This window comes from Balaenoptera ricei, chromosome 1 (assembly GCF_028023285.1).
Source record: "Balaenoptera ricei isolate mBalRic1 chromosome 1, mBalRic1.hap2, whole genome shotgun sequence".
Classification (NCBI taxonomy): Eukaryota; Metazoa; Chordata; class Mammalia; order Artiodactyla; family Balaenopteridae; genus Balaenoptera; species Balaenoptera ricei.
In genome coordinates this window covers 90,850,569-90,868,348 of record NC_082639.1, presented here as the reverse complement: position 1 = coordinate 90,868,348, position 17,780 = coordinate 90,850,569, and the positions used below count along the sequence as shown (strand labels likewise).

General features: G+C 31.4%; 1 protein-coding gene across 1 annotated transcript in view; it reads left to right on the top strand.

The window, feature by feature from the left end:
• The window catches only part of COL11A1 (collagen type XI alpha 1 chain), a 214,966-nt gene that overhangs the window by 117,249 nt on the left and 79,937 nt on the right, over positions 1-17,780 (top strand). Inside the window, exons 31-37 of the mRNA XM_059927069.1 lie at positions 1,750-1,803; positions 6,583-6,636; positions 6,771-6,815; positions 6,950-7,003; positions 7,119-7,163; positions 10,680-10,733; positions 16,723-16,776. Of these exons, the coding sequence (XP_059783052.1) occupies positions 1,750-1,803; positions 6,583-6,636; positions 6,771-6,815; positions 6,950-7,003; positions 7,119-7,163; positions 10,680-10,733; positions 16,723-16,776 (360 nt within the window). The remainder of the gene's footprint in view (positions 1-1,749; positions 1,804-6,582; positions 6,637-6,770; positions 6,816-6,949; positions 7,004-7,118; positions 7,164-10,679; positions 10,734-16,722; positions 16,777-17,780) is intronic.

The window sequence follows — 17,780 nt, the reverse complement described above, 5'->3', positions numbered from 1 at the left end:
TCATGTCATTATGAGTCATCTGATATAGTAGTTCTTCTACAGTTTCATACTCTCAGTTGTGGTTTGTAAACTGATGAATAATGTCATCGTGTTTAGGCAACAGAGGGAAAAGATAGGGTTGGGGGAACAAGCGCTTACAAGGCCTATGACCCTTCTACTTAAAGTGTTCACTTGCCAATAGTTAAGGATATTCCAGGACCTTCCTCTTTTCTCAACTCCACTGTATTTTGTGTAAACGGTCCCACAAACTATTCTGAGGCATCAGGACTTTACCCCGCAGTGCTTCATCTTTCACCTTTCATTAGTATTTTCCCTTTTATTGAAGTTGCTTATCACCACACTGAAAATACAAAGAAATTTTCTGTCTGGATTTATTTTTAAATGACTCTAAAATGAATGAATTTACATTCTAATGTAGTAATTAACATAGACTACAAAAGTTTTCTGATAATAATTAGAGCATTTCATTAACCTTGAAATCAGTAGCATAAAACAAGCTGTGGTAACTTACTCTATCCAAGGGGACATCATTATAAGTATGCTTCTTAAGGCTTGTTTGAATGTCTGTTTACCTATGCAGTGTTGATCATGAATCAGACAACTGTTTAGTTCAACCTATAATAACAAGGTCATAAAGTATATTCCTAATTTCTTGCCTTGCTTCATCCAGTAAAATATTTATTTTTTCATAAAATCCTGCTCATCTATTAATGTTTTATATATAGTAATTTGAACTTGTTTGTTTTTATTCTTATTTCACTTAAAATGCACATGGGAAATAATGATACTATGTGTCTGTTAATGTTTAAGACTTTGATAAATAATATTTTATATATGAAATGTGCTTTCCTAAGATCTTAAGGAAAATGTCACAGTAAAATTCCACAAACATATTCTATTCAATTCATTTATTTTAATTTTATTTTCTCTCTACTCATGTTTTTAAATTAATGCTTTGTTCAGGGGGCCAATTTCGTTAGTTTAGCATTTTAAACCTCTTAGTATTTGTTATACATCTTTGGGCTTCACTGTAATTTATAATTTGTTTCAGCACTTTCAGATTGAGAGGTAATCTCATTGCACTGGAAGAAAATAGCTGCATATGCAAGTTCCCACCTGTAGGAATTAACACTCCACAAAAATCATTATTTAGCTGTATCTCTCACCATTTGATATTTATTAACCCAATTTACTCAGACATTTGAATAAAAGAAGAAACTTTGCTCAAAAATCAGGTTCAAATTTCTTAGTATAGTTATTTAAACTTTCCTTATTCAGCAAAAAAAAGTTAACTTTTGATTGCTTGCTTTATATTTACAGTGAGAAATGAAATAATTTTATCAAATAGATTACCTTTAGTTGGAATGATAAGATCTACATGCAGTTCTAACTACATCCATTAATTTTAAATAGTATTTAATGTTCATAAAACTTAGGTGATTTCTTAGCATATTCTTCAGTTCACAAACAGTCCTAGAATTCTTTTTACTCGGTGTTCGATGTCACTAAAGAAGGCACTGCCACTTAGACAACAGAGGTTAAGTTAGTGAACATTATAACATTAGCAACATTATTTTCCCTATTCAAATTAAGAAATATAATGAAAGTAAAGAATGGCAAAAACTTGCAAATCTTCCTTTCAAATGTGCAAATATGTGGTTCTAACTTCTAGAAAAATGACTAAAAGCATCATTTAAACTTAATTCATCTTAGAATTGATTATTATTATTATTATTATTTTAACTTTAGGGGAAACTTGGTGTTCCAGGATTACCGGGATATCCAGGAAGACAAGGTCCAAAGGTAAAATATTTAGCTTGATTTTTACAGTTTATCAGCATTTTGTAGATACACTTAAAATTAATCATCTATGGTTACCTTTCAGTTTGTAATACAGAGATGATGAATCCTTAAAATATAATCTTATAAGGGAAAGTCAGAGGCGGTGTGGGCACCTGGGGTGCAGAGAGTTCAAAGATCCTAGGTGAGTTTGGATTGGAGTATTTTGGAGACTGACTCATGAAAGGAAGGCACAGTCAGCCACTTCCTTGTAAGTGGAATAAGGACTATTCCAGGGCAGTATATTAATATATATAGAAGTTTTAAGTAGATGACAGGTGATGGATAATAGCTTTTGATTTCCTTTCTGGTACCCTGAAGGTTTGAATTACCACTTATATTTTTTTTAAAGAAAGAATAACTCTTCTTTCATCCTCTTTATTTTCCGTCATTTCCACAGAACTTGTTTCCTAGGGCTACTGTAACAAATCACCACAAACTTGGTGACTTAAAACAATGGAAATTGACTTTGTTACAGTTCTGGAGTCCAGAAGTCTAAAATCAAGGTGTCAGCAGGCCCATGCTCCCTCCAAAAGCCCTGTGGGAGAATCTGTCCTTGCCTCTTCCATCTTCTGGTGGCCCCAGGCACTTTTTGGCTTGTGTGCAATCTCTGACCCCTTCTCCACACGGATTTTTTTCTGTGTCTGTATCTTCTCTTCTTATAAAGACACTTGTCATTGGATTTAAAGACCACTTGGATAATTCAGGATATTCTCATTTCAAGATCCTTAACTTAATCACATCTACAAAGACCCCTTTTTCCAAATAAAGTAATAGTTGCAGATTCTAGAACATTTGGATATTAGATATATCTTTTGCAGGGGCACCATTCAACCCATGCACTCAATGCACTCAAATTCTATTTTTGACTATTTGAAATATACATATTTTAAGCAAAAAGAAGATGTTTTAAAAATACATGTTTACCTTGGTGTACTAATTTTCCTCGAGCTAATTATAAAACTTTGCTAAGGCTGCATTTGATGTATTGACTAGTTACATTAAACAGTTAAATGATTTAATATGTAAATTTTGTTTTTTAATATTAAGGTAATTATATGCACATGAGATTATCTATCTATTTATCTATTATTTATCTACCTATATCTTTGTCATCTATCTATCCCTGTTTGATCCATTCAGGCTAGACAGGTTTAGTATATAAGAATACATCCTGGTTGGGTATAATAATCCCCAAATATATATTTATTAATAAGTTTCACAGATAAACAATGAGAGACCAAAATATCCTCCCTCCTGACTAATGTGAACTGCATGCACTTGTGACTCACCATCATGTGGCAACAGTATTTTAGGCTTGCTATGTGGTTTTGTCCTATAATATTTCACTGAATTTCTAGAATATATATTTCCTTGTATGCTAGGAGGTAATTGAGCCTTTCTGAAATAAGATTCATTTAATCTATGATTTTAAAATAATGCAAGCATCATTTGTATGTTTCTGGCTACATTTAGAACACTGATTAATAATTTTTACCTTTTAAATACTGTGTCTAATACATTGTCCTGTCACCTAGTTACCTGCCTTTCAAATGTCAAGCATTTTAACAAGTGCTTTGAGTAAAAGAAGATATTTACTTAACCCACAACTTTAAACTATTCTTAGATTATTTGGTAAATTTTTTATCTAATTACTAAATTGAGTTGCAATGCGGTGGTGTTTAGATTTAAAAATGGAAAACTTTTTTTACATGTTACATGAATGAGTACAATTTTCTATTAAGTGTTTACTTGACATTTTTATCTTTTTCTGTTTTTCCTAAGTCAATCCTCTATTCAGTATTCATTGACTTATTTTTATTTACAAAATGGACCAGAATGACTAGAGAGAAATATTTCTTCCTAGAGGAATCAAACATTTTATTTTTACCCTTTAACCTAAATGTCTGAAATTTTGGTCTTTATTTTTTTCTATTACTTTTCTTCATAACTTTTTTCTATGGTCAAAAACATTTATGTTTCTCAGTTCTAAAACAAAAAATGATGGATACATCAAAGATCAAAGATAGCTTCATATTTTTTCCTATGTGGAAGCCAATGAATTTTGGATAGATTTAAGTCTTTATTGTACTAAAAATGAAATTCAGCTGCTAATCCCTTTCAAGCAATTTAAGGACTATAATTAGGCAATATAATTTATCCAATATCTTACTAGTAATATAAACCATACTGAGTATTTAAAAGATGCACTGCCATATGCACTATAAAATGATAGCTATTTCAAAAAGTAAAATCTATTTTAAGGTAGGATTCATTTATATTTAAAACAGAATTTAAAATAATTTTGAAATTTTCAGTTCACCAAAAGAGCCAGTTTCACTATTAACATTTGACTTTTTGGCCTTTTGTTGGCTGTTTATTTTTTCCATTTAAAAGCAGATAATGTCTTTTCATGGAAACTGTATATTTTGGTGATAATTTTTATGTGAGAAAAGAAGAAGAATATGCCCATATATTACAAACTGTTTAGTTGGTGGATTGGACATTTTTGTCTATTTCCCATAAATTTCTACGAGCAGAAACCATGTAAGAAAATAAATTTATTAAACATGAAATTGATGCATAAGAGCAATTTATTTGAATGGAGTCTCTATAAATGTGTTTGTGTTCTACTCAGGACAGATGAATATTTGTCCTCAAATTGAATTTGATAGAAGTGAATTACTTTCATATTGGATTATACTCACTTGTCAAATTCCTAGAGTAGTCACATAGTAATATTCTACCAGGTATAACTATCTGATTCTCTCTAGAGAAAGAGAGAAGGCTTTGAAAACCCTTCAAAAAATATCATTTGCAGACATTTTCCTCCACTGTGTATTACATGTCCTAACAATTGTCCTCAGGTTGATCACATAGTGGTCTCTGTAAGCATGAATTAGAATATATTGCTAAACAAGTCCTAAAAAGAAGTTTAGCAGCTCATACTAAGTTTTGTCCATCAAATCCCATAAGGCTTCATATACAACTTTCCTTACTTGTGGAGGAAATATAAATTATAACATCCATTCTGTATGTATCACCTGGGGAAATTGCAGGGTCCAGGAATGCAATGCCAGAGAGTCTGTCTCAGTATGTCTGCAGTGGGATTTGACAGTCCACACTTTTAGCAGTCACCCCAGATTATTCTGATACAGAGGAGGCATTTATCACTTGGAGAAAGATTACTTTAGGTTAGTTCAATCCAAATGAGTGTAAACTGAAATAGACTCACAGGCATAGAAAACAAACTTATGGTTACCAAAGGTGAAACGGAGAGGGAGGGATAAATCAGGAGTTTGGGATTAAGAGATACACACTACTACACGTAAAATAGATAAACAAGGACCTACTGTATAGCACAGGGAACTATATTCAATATCTTGTAAAAACCTGTAATGAAAAGAATCTGAATAAAGAATACAGATATACATATGTGTAACTGATTCACTTTATACCTGAAACTAATACAACATTGTAAATCAAAAACAAACAAGCAAACAAAACAAAACACAAAGATGTATTCAAGTCAAAGAAGGCTTTGTTACATCTTCCTCAGTGCATGGGGAAGTGTGTAAAATCTTCATGTCTACTACTCTTTGCTAGACATTTTACACATTATTGCATTTAATCCATGCACTGGTCTGAATAGGAAAATAGTGAGTGTTTGGAAGCCCCCCAGCCCACCCCTCCCAGGGTCTCATAGTTATTGGTAAGTTGAGGAGCAAGGATTGAATCCTAATCTGCTCTATTTCATGATACAATGACGAGGCAAACCAATCACAGTCATGTTCAAAGGAATCTCTCAGCAGATGAAAATCTGGATATATGTACAAGGTAAAATAGGGGAATCGTATTCCATTTGTAAAATGTAGCTGTTTGTGGATTAAATTACATAATGCTTTTACAGTGCTTATTACATCTTTAAATAATCATTATTTATTGTTAGCTACTGTTATCATTTTTATACCTTACTTTCCTTTATTCTGATTTCCTATAAGTTTCAAAGTAGCTGTAAGATGCAGATGATTGCTCTCATTTTGTAGAAGAAAAAACTGTACTCATAATTATACTATAGTAATGTACCTAATTACTTAGGTGAATGCATGACAAACATAAGTCTTGAATTTATGTCTTTGGAATCCCACAAACAGATTTTAATGCTGAACTGTCTGACTTAGACTCTCAGTTAGATCTAACCACATTCAAACATCAAACAGAAAAGATGGAAGAAAATTTTTAGTCTTTATGATTTGACTCAGTTCTAAAGGTGTAAAATACTCAACTAAAAAGTGATAAGTATAAGAATACAATAATGTTAATTCAGGAAAAATATTTTATAAAATTCCTATTTTAATATTTGATTATTCATGCTTGTGAAAAATAAAATTTTTTTCAGAGTTGAAGCAAGTATGTAGAATTATAAGTCAAAAATTTATTTTATATGAAATGCCCTTTAATTGCTGTTTACTAATATGAGAAATGACATATTTGATTAATTAATTTCCTTAAAGTTAAAAACTAAAATGTTTTATCAATTCATGTTTTCAATGCTTCCAGGATTTCAGGTGTCACTGTAAGTTCATTTTTAAATACATGAATGGAGGTTGTATGGTATCTTAAATTATATTTTTGATTTGAATGCTACCAGCTTGCAAGAATCATTGTGTTCCAAAAGACTTGCAGCTTGTGGCTAAAAATGTTAGTTACTGTACTCATTGTTTATTATTTTTATTTTTGTAGGGTTCCACTGGATTTCCTGGGTTTCCAGGTGCCAATGGAGAGAAAGGTGCCCGGGTATGATATACAAGTATATTGTTCTGGACTATCTAATGTAAATGTTCTTACATGAGTACCTATCTCTCAGCACCAGACTCACAATTTTACTGTGATATACTGCGTATTGAAACTGTTTGAACTGTCTTTGGCAGGGTGTAGCTGGCAAACCAGGCCCTCGGGGTCAGCGTGGTCCAACGGTAAGTACCTTGATTTAAAATAATGATTTTCATTTTTCATTTAACTCTCCTATTTTCTTCAAAAATAAAAACTGATCCCGTGCCTTTAGATCTGCTTGGAACTAGATCAATTTCATCTTTGCTCTTATGTGCAGGGTCCTCGAGGTTCAAGAGGTGCGAGAGGTCCCACTGGGAAACCTGGTCCAAAGGTATCATCAGCACTTGTTCCATTTGGGCTTTCCTGTAAGTTCCTCTTCCAGAGGATGGATGTTAACAGAAGGAATCAAAACTGATTTTTTCCGGTTTTTGTGTTGTTGTTGCCAGGGCACTTCAGGCGGTGATGGTCCTCCTGGCCCTCCTGGTGAAAGAGTAAGTACGATACAGTCATAGCATATAAAGTAAATATTAATATGTTGCAAATGTTTAAATTTCTGGGAAAAGTTACAGTTACATGTGTCTGCAAATACACGTACACAGTCATCCACAAAATCTAGTCAGAGTTTAAAAATTCCTATTCTTTTTTACTTTCCTAAAAAAAGCTTAATCAATTATGTGCTACTAATTTTGTTATAGAAATGAGAGAGAAATTATATGTCTAATTGGCCTATGATATCAACTTTTAAACAAAAAGAATTGTTTTCTCTTAAATACCCATGTAACACCTATGCCTTCTTCTCCACTCCTCTTGCTTTCCATACTGATACTCACTTTGTTCCTGGAGCTGGCAGCAGCATTATGCTGGTAAAATGCAAGCTACCAGTAGCCATTAAGTCACAATCAATATACGTTCAAATCAAAATAAAACATCTATTCCAGTAAATGGAAAAATATTTAGTAATTTGATTTTCAATTGATATAAAATAAAGCTAAATATACATAAGTAAGCATGCCCTTTATTTGGTTTTGTTTTGTTTTTTTTGGCAAAATAGAGCATTTTTTGTAGCCAGATTTTTAAAAAGCTATCCTCTTGAAAGAATTTTAAATATTCTGTATTACTGACAAAGAAATTAGATCATGACTTAATATTCTATAATTTTAATATTATACATTCTTATATTATTGAAATTTATAATAGATGTTTCACAAAAAGTAAAACAGAAATACCCTCTGACGTATAACTTAAAGCTGAGAATAAGTAATTTTTTTTAAAATAAACTTTCTATTTGTGAAGAAAAGTCACTAGACTGGACTCAAGAATAAACATTTAATTCCAGTTTTTTCAAATCTTTGGTTCAAATTTAATTAACTTTCTATTAAATGTTTCTCACTCTTGATGAGTTATTCCTAAATTAAGTTCATCCTGTACATTTTGACTTCATAAATAGAACAATACATTTGAAATATTTTATGTCAGTCATTTTAATAAGAATATACAACTAAATTAATTAAAATGGCTAAATCATTAAATGGAGTAGAACCATTTAACAAATTGTAGCATAACTAAGAGTTTTGCCTTTAAAGCGCAAACTATTCTCTTTACGTATTTTATTTATACATTCCAAAATTTCATGATCAACTATAAATCTTTATGATTTTATTTTGGAACACAACAGTGTAACCCAAGAACATGATCGCTTGTAATTGTAAGGACACTTTCAGAATAAGAAAAGTATATTCTGAGGATCAAAGTAAGGTTGATTTCAAAAAAATTTTTTAAGTAAGCTTGAAACCATTCCCAAGAAACATTTATACATGTTTTAAGTGTACAGAATATATTTCTTGTATTCTGTGTAGTTGATCAGACATTTTCTACCTAATATATCTTCATTTTCTGCAAAGAATTTTAAGTGTCATGAACTATTTGTTATGTCTTAGGCACACAGTTGAAGAACAATGAAAGTAATATCACAAAAATGTTTTCTTCAAACTATATGACTTGGGAGGTTCAAGGAGAGAATTTTGCAGTACCATTGGATTAGAAATGAAAAATACCCATTTTTGCCCATTTCAATGACCTTCTTTAAAAATATATTTTTGTGTGTGTATATATATATATATAGTATTATATGTAAAAATAATATATATTATATATATAAACACCCATTAGGATATTCTACAAGTTAAATATGATCCCTCATACTCATGATTTGCAGAGCATGGATGCCTGCTATTAAAGACTTAGTTAATACAGCTTTTACTTGGGTCTAAGATGATAAGATTTAGGGAAAACAAAACAAAACAAAATAAAAACAAAACAACTAAGACACCCAAATAAACTGAATTTTAAGTAAACAATGAATAATTTGTGGCATAAGTATGTCCCTTGCAATATTTGGGACATATTAAAATTATTCATTATTTATCTAAAATTTAAATTTTATTAAACATTTGGTATTTTATCTGACAACACTAATTGGGTTCCAACACTATCTTTACACACTGAGTCTTTACGTAATTTCTACCTCACCTGGAAACTATTTTGATTAATACAAAGAGAATGTTTCAACATGTTTTTGTGTAATTGTATGTAGAAAGACCCACTTTTTCTCCTTTATTTTCTCTGGAGAAGTGATTTTTGAAATTTTTCTTTAAGAAATTTAAGTTCAAAATAAAGTTTTATTTTGAAAAGGAGCAAAAAATTAGAAGTAAAGAAATGACAATTTATGAAATTAGGATAGTAGAGCTTACTATATAACCTAAAGGAATACTATATTTTAAATTTTGAATTTAAAATGGTTATTGGTTTATAATTTTCTTGCTCTTATGATAGATATTTAAGAATGATAGTTTTATATTTTAATGAGAGTACCAAAATTTCTAAGTTCCAAATATTTTCCCAGTGTTTCTGGTAATTACATGAGATATCTATTTTTTTAATGACATATCTAACTTTGAAGTTTCTTTTTGATTTTAAGATAAGACGTTGGTAACAGCAATAATTTGTGCTGATTTCTGAACTAGCATTGGCTTGAGAATGGTAATGAAATTTCCTGTGGGAAGGCTAAATTGATAAATTGAAGAGAGTAAATTATATTAAAGATCAACTTTAGTAAACTTTATTTTTTGTTTAAGTATAAATAAATCCTAACATAATTTTATTACTTAAGAAATTTTATTTATATTATGTTCCATTTTATATATATTCCTTTTAGGAATATAATTATCATGTTCTGGTCATATAAAGGATTATCTTTCACCATCCTTTTGCTGCGACCAATGTAGTCCTTGTAATAGGGTCTACTTTATGCCTTTTAAAGATATGTGAATCTAAGTGTTGAATAATATAGTTAATTAAGCATCAAGTCAAGAGCAATATTATAAATGTATATTTGGATTTAATATTAATGAGAATAATTATATAATAATGTTCTTTTCGTCTTATCTACAAAAGAAGTTTATACATGAGTAAAATGAGATAGTGACATCCTCAAAAATAAATACATTTTAAATATAGAGATTAGTTAAAGGTATCCTCTATGGTCTTTTTGAGATAGTCACTTTTTTTTTTTCTTTTAATTTTGTATGACTGTAGAGTCAGAACATTTATAGAATCAATCTTAAAAATAATTTTTCTTTTTGGGGGCTATGGACTTGAAATATCCTCCATTTATGGATGTTTGTAGCCAGTGTTGAAAGTAGATTATCTACAGGGTTCCTGATACATCCATGTTCTATTCACTTTTAATATGAATTCTAAATATTTACAGTGTTCTCCAGCTAAGACCATTGATGTGATGTGCAGTTTTGAGTACTGAATAGTATGGAAGATCATCCATTTTGCTTTTAAATTACCCTAGACTCTCTTGTTGTAATGCAATTGTTCTGCCATTATGGTAAAGAAGCTGTATTTTATATTGTTCTTTATCTGTAGAAATAAACTGCAACCTGTAAAGATGTGCCTTATAAGGTATGTTCTTAAATTTCCTCACTGCTTTTTCTCTTCAGGGTCCTCAAGGACCTCAAGGTCCAGTTGGGTTCCCTGGACCAAAAGGCCCTCCTGTAAGTGTCATGGTTTTTCTTTCTCTTTCTTCATTTGACAATGTTTTCAAATTTTGAAAGTCATAGCTTTTATATTAAATAATATCTGGATACAAATATGGATAAAAATTCCTATAAAAACAAAATTGTGCTTAATAATGCCAGAGTATGTATTTTCAGCTTATGAAGTTTATCAAATGTTTCTGAATCTAATTTAAATATATCTTATTAAATATTCCTTCAAAGTATATCAAAACTAGAACAACATGAATATTATTCTCTCAACTACTCTTCTACTGCAATGAATATTATTGACAGCATTAAAAATCATTACTGAATCTTAAATATTTGGTATATCAATTTCTTTTTTAGCTTCCATTATCCAATGTATCCTTCTTCAAAATGTCACTTCCTAAATATCCTCCAACATTCTGACATTACTTATATCACATTAAGATCTATTTATTTGTATTTACTATTTTTGCCTATATAATGTATTTTTCTTAGAAAATGTAATGATAACCCTTCCTGAATCATTTCCTTTTTATAAAATTTGTTTAGAACCACAGTCTGTAGAATATCTTCATGAAATATTTTCACAAGGTTAATTGAAATCTTTTACTTTCGCACAAATATTCGTGGGAATATAGGACATGCTCAGTGCTCAGCTGCTTTTTTCTCTCTCTCTTTTTTTTTTTGGCAACCTATTCAGTTTATTTATGAGTTAGAATCAACTTACTGTCTTAGTCTGTACCGGCTGCTATAACAAAAAAACACAGATTGTGTAGTGTATAAACAGTAGAATCTATTTGTTAGAGTTCTGAAGGCTGGAAGTCCAAGATCAGCATCCCAGAATGGTGAGGTGAAGACCCTCTTTCGGGTAGCAGACTTTTCACTGTCTACTCTCTGGAACCTCTTTTATAAGTCACTAGTTCCATTCATGAAGGTTCCATGAAGGTGACATAAGCACTGCCCAAAAGTTCCATCTACTAATAACATCACCTTTGAGGGTTAGGATTTCAACATCTGAATTTCAAGGGGACACAGACTTTCAAACCATAGCACCCACCTGTCTAAGGAAATTGTTCTCACAGTGTGGTCCCTGGACCAGAAGATCAGCAGCACTTGCAATTCGTTAGGAATGCAATGTCTTGTCTCCACCTCACTCACCTAATCAGAACTCTAGGAGAGGGGCCCTGTTTGTGTCTTAACGAACTCTCTAGATAGTTCTGATGCATGCTAATGTTTGTGAACCACTGTTCTAGTCCAGAGTAGACAATGCTATTCAAACTTTAATGTGCACGTAAATCATGTTGGTATTTTGTTAAAAATGTAGATTTTAAATCAGTAGATCTGGGATGGGTCTTGAGACTTGACATTACTGGCAAATGTCTAGATGATGCCAATGCCAGTGGTCAATGGGCCGTACTTTGAATAGCAAAGTTCAAAAATGTTTTGGCTGAGAATAAGACCAACATAGTTTGAATATTATCTACGCTGTAGGAAACTAAGTATAGTTAAAATTTTCAGTCAGTGATTTGAGAACCAAATGTTTTCTCAATGTAATAATACCAATAACTAATTCCTAGTGACAGTTTTACTCACATCCTGGTTATTTTCACTTAGCGGCACATTGATATAGATTTTTGGCTGAATATTTTAAACTGATTTTTGAACTGAATCTTTTTTTAAATTTTTATTGGAGAATAGTTGATTTACAATGTTGTGTTAGTTTCAGGTGTACAGCAAAGTGAATCAGTTATACATATACATATATCCAATCTTTTTTAGATTCTTTTCCCGTATAAATCATTACAGAGTATTGAGTAGAGTTCCCTGTGCTATATAGTAAGTGCTTATTAGTTATCTATTTTATGTATAGTAGTGTGGATATGTCAATGCCACTCTTCCAGTTTAATCCTCCCCCCTCCTTCTCCCCTGGTAACCATAAGTTTGTTTTCTACATCTGTTGAACTGAATCTTTTTGGCAAAACCACAACAACATGCACTTTGTGAGAGGAAGTTATGTGAGGATTTTTATATATGCCAATATTTCAAAAATTGTACATCCCAATGTTCTCATTTCTAATAATTATATATAATTTAAATAATTATAGTTAGTCAAATATAGTCCAGTAACAATCTTGCATAAATGAACGATTCAGAAAATTATAAATTAAGATGTTAGAAATTTAAATAAATGTTACAAATGATATTTTTAAACATGTTGAAAATCATTTATAAGTAAATAAATATATTCTCCAATTTTTAAAAAAATTAATTAATTTTTTTGCTGCGTTGGGTCTTCATTGCTGCATGCAGGCTTTCTCTAGTCGTGGCGAGCGGGGGCTACTCTTCATTGCGGTGGCTTCTCTTGCTGCAGAGCATGGGCTCTAGGCTCGAGGGCTTCAGTAGTTGTGGCTCACGGGCACTAGAGTGCAGGCTCAGTAGTTGTGGCACACGGGCTTAGTTGCTCCACGGCATGTGGGATCTTCCCGGACCAGGATGGAACCCGTGTCCCCTGCACTGGCAGGCAGATTCTTAACCACTGTGCCACCAGGGAACTCTTGTTCTCCAATATTTTTATATTGAGTTTGAATAACCCCCTCTTTCTCTGATTACTTTCAAATGTGATTTTAGCTCACATATTCGAAAAATGAATTATTTATTGTGAAATACTGACTTAAATGCTGAAACTCTCTTACTTTTAAAAATAATTTTAGACACTGTGTTTAAAATATTATTTTTATCACTAACAGTCTTGCTCTATTACAGCAAACATATCAAGAAAAGTTGTTATCTATATTATTGTGTTATGAAAGGATTAATACAAATAGCTAGTATTAAACAAAGGATAGTATAGATACTGTCTGCATATAATATTGTTTACTCACTATTTCAGTTTTGTTCCAAATGTAATATTGTCATGCAAAGTTGCACATACAGAGAAGTAAAAATATTGTTGCAAAAATGATTTTGCACATAAGATTCTTTCATAAGTATTTTGAAGCCATGTGCATAGATCATTGTTTAGCAACATAAAATCCAGTGATATGTGTAACTTCAACATTATCATATCATTTATATTTGTACAAATTGTTAAGAAGTTTCCCTCATGTAATATCATTTTATTGTCAAGAAAGCCATTTTTTCCTCAAACTTCTTCAGTCCATTCTCTCATGTATCTTTCAACAAGTTTTGAGCCATTGATCATGCATGCATTTTGTCTCTAAGGAGTATTAGAAGTATAATAAATGCCTACACTTGAGAAACATGTAGTTGGCTTGGAAAGACATGACACTGTTAAGGAACATTGCTTTCACTGCTAAACAAAATGAGTTTTATACTCTATTTCTCTGACAAATGAAACATTAGTGCGTGAAATAAGAGTACCTATCATTTCTCTGCTATGTAGTTTTATAACATATAGAAAAGAACTGTCTTCATTTCTTTGATATTTAGAAGGAGGGATTCAGGTAGAGGGATAGAACCAAGCTCCTCTTCCTTCAAATTAATTGATTCATTTTCATTGTAATCAGGAAATATATATATATATATATATATACATACACATATATATGTTAGATATATACATAAAAAATAAATGAAAAAATATATATATTCACACAGACACATGTGGAGTATGGATTAAGCACTTGGAATGTTCATGTTTAGAGTCTGTTAAACTCATGCCAGTGTCACCATATAGTTATCTCGATTAAAAAATTTAGGTGATTAGGATTTATAACATGACTACTATAAGATACATTCTATTTAGAGAAAAGTCAAAACTCAGTGCCAGTGTGAAGTGAAAAACATCTTAACATTTATTTATGTGTCGCTTCATGGATTGCTTTGCTGTATATGCACCCCCCCACCCATTTAGATGAATTTGTTGTCACTACTCTTCACCAACAATATTAAAGGGGCAGTCTATTTTGATCAATAAAATTATTATATTTAAATTAATGCCATGAAATTATTTGGTAATTAATATGTTTATTTTATTGGATAGTAGTGTGAAGCCATTAAAATTACTTAGGATTAATCATTTAATATTAGGAATAAATACTTAAGAAAAGTGATGATGATATGAATTCTTTATATAATCTATTTACACTGCTCCCACAGGATATGTAGGAAAGCCATTAAAAATCATGTTGCATTCATCCCACATGACATTTTTTAGATGTAAGATCACTGTTTTAAAGAGTTATAATATTTTACAATAAAAGTGTAATCTATACTTTTCACATCAGCAAATATAACAAGATATTTAACTTTTATATTTACAGATTTGCTAAAAAACATGTAAATGGCTTATACTGATTGCAAAACTCATCATTTGAGATGCACTTTAGCGTGGTGGAAAAAAAGCACCTGACTCATGTTTATTATCCTTTAGCTGTCGCCCTCTATAATTTTAGTTAAAACTTTTACTACTGCCCTCAATTAAGGGCATATTTATTCCCATATGTATCAAAATAGTGATAGAGCACAGGATTTGTTTTTATTTACTATTTTGAAATACTGAACCTAGATGAGGTCCACTAGCAATCAACTACTTATTTATGTGTCTCACCTCTAAACCGAGAATGATACACCTAATGCCTAATACATAGATATGTAATATATGTTTTTGAAAGAAGGGATGGGTAGATGATATCCAAGAACATTTTGGGGACTTGGTTAAAAACATTCCAGTTTTGGTCCTTTGGGTGAATGGGAATAGAATCACTGAGATGGTCCTGGAAAATATGAACAGATCACTGAGCAAGCTATGATCTTGTGAAATATCATAACAGGCTTTAATTAGAGCTGATAATTTAACCAGTGTGTCAATAAAGATGCAATCAGGAAGCAGAGCTGGTACTAGTCACTGTCGGGAAGGCTTTCCACTGAAATGTTATAACCAAGCTAGAAAAAGTCTTATTCCAGTGGGAAAAAAGCTATCTGTGAAAATGATCTTCTTTTGAAATACTTTTTTTCATACTCAATTTACAAAGAATTGATATTTGAAAATAGATTTACATAAATAATGTATTTTTAAATAAATAAGTAGGTTTATTCAAATAATTAACATACTGTGAGAGGTGTACCTGTTATCATTAAAAATGTTATTACAATGATCATTTCTCTTCGTTTATCCATTCTCACCTAAGAATATCTCTGCCTATACTTATTATACATGTTTTGAAAATTGAACTTGGTGCTTAATGGTTTCTGAGTAGGATGAATAATCCATAATGCAGTCTAAAGAAGCAATCTATTTCTACTAAGTATCTAAAACATAAGAACCTCACAGAGTTGTTTACTTTAAGTACTTAGTTAATGGCTTCATTTATTTTTTCAGTCATGACAAAGACAGCATCCTTTACTGAAAGTGATAACATAGTAGATGTGCTCTCTAGTGTTTAATAAACATTATGCTTCCAAGAGGGTATTTAAGAAAACCTACTGGGAAAAATTTGTCCGGATGACTTCTAAAATTGAGCATTGCACCTTGTTTCCTTTACTTGAAGCAACTGGGAAGTAAAATGCCATTGTTTATAAGTTTGTATTTCTTTCACATTCTTGTCAGTTAGAAGCTCAGACCACCACTAGAGGACACTATCTATCTCTGGTATCCAACTCTCAGTGCCCAAGAAATTGTATTAGAAACACATCACCAAAAAGAGGGAAAAATATTCATTTGTCAAGTACTGAGGAACTAACATTTTTACAAAAATAAAAATACAAACCAATATGAATATGCTTTTTGACAAGAAAGATGCTAATGAAATTTAAATGTAAAATATTCAGATTACAGTTGCACAATTTTCTCCTGGTCTCATTTATAGCTATAGATATGCTAAAAAAGATATATACACATTCTACCGTATATGAAGTCAATAGAACATCAAAATAAGATATCTAATGAAGATATAAGAAAATTGCCTAACATGTATTTAGACTGTAAATAATTCAAGAAATATTTATGACGTTCGATGTTTAATATTCGTGATTTCAGGGACCACCTGGAAAGGATGGCCTGCCAGGACACCCTGGGCAACGTGGAGAGACTGTAAGTGACCCCAGTCTTCTGATTCAAATTTTCTATCTCAAGCACTTCATCATTTCACAGAAAGATACTTTATTATTAACAAGTCAATTACCAGGTTAAGGACAATGGTGAAATTAATTCCATTTAATCTTTTAAAAATATATTTGAAATACATAAATAGACCTATGTTTGTATCTAAACATTTAAATAAATATACTTGAGGACGTGGATGTTACTTGATTTTCCTTATTTTCAATAGCAGCACTTTAGGGATAAGTTGATGGAAAAGAACTCGTTGTCTTTTGGATACCTCCACAAGGTTGTCAGCCTTGACCCTTTCACATAAGTCTTTGTTACAGATATATTCCATGCTACCCTTTCACCCTTCCACTCTCTAAAAGAGACACATTACAATAAACTGTGCAGATAATATATTCTTCTATCCAGAATTAAGGGATGAAATATTTCCTGCTGTTGGAACTGTAAGGCTGTAATTGGTCTAGAACTATGTCAAATGCATTCTCTCCTCTCAAGTAGGAAAATGGAAATGGAAAAAAAAATGTAACTTAAATTATGGGGAACATAACATTAAATACATTCTCTGAACAACTTATGTGTATAACAGAGATGGACAGCGGGGAAACTGGCAGCTCACCTATGGTTTAAGAATCCTGGCGGTTTTGTTTATTTATTCTGCCACTGTTAACAAAACTTTGTATCTGGCTGTTGCAGTGGGATGGTAGTCTAATAAGAAATCACCATGGATTAGCATGTTTCCTTGGAATCAATTCTTGGTTCCTAACATTGATTAATTTTATCCAGATTTCTTAAGGAAACCACAACATAGACTACCTTTGACTGTGTGGCTCAAAATTATCTTAGGGTATTCTGCCAGCATGAACACATATTTGGGGTTCAATAGAAATACTGGATAACAGATCTGAAAACATGATGATTTTCTACATAGGATAAACAATCTGGCAGCAACAGCCAATTCCTGTTTTGCTCACCAAGTGACAATTCTT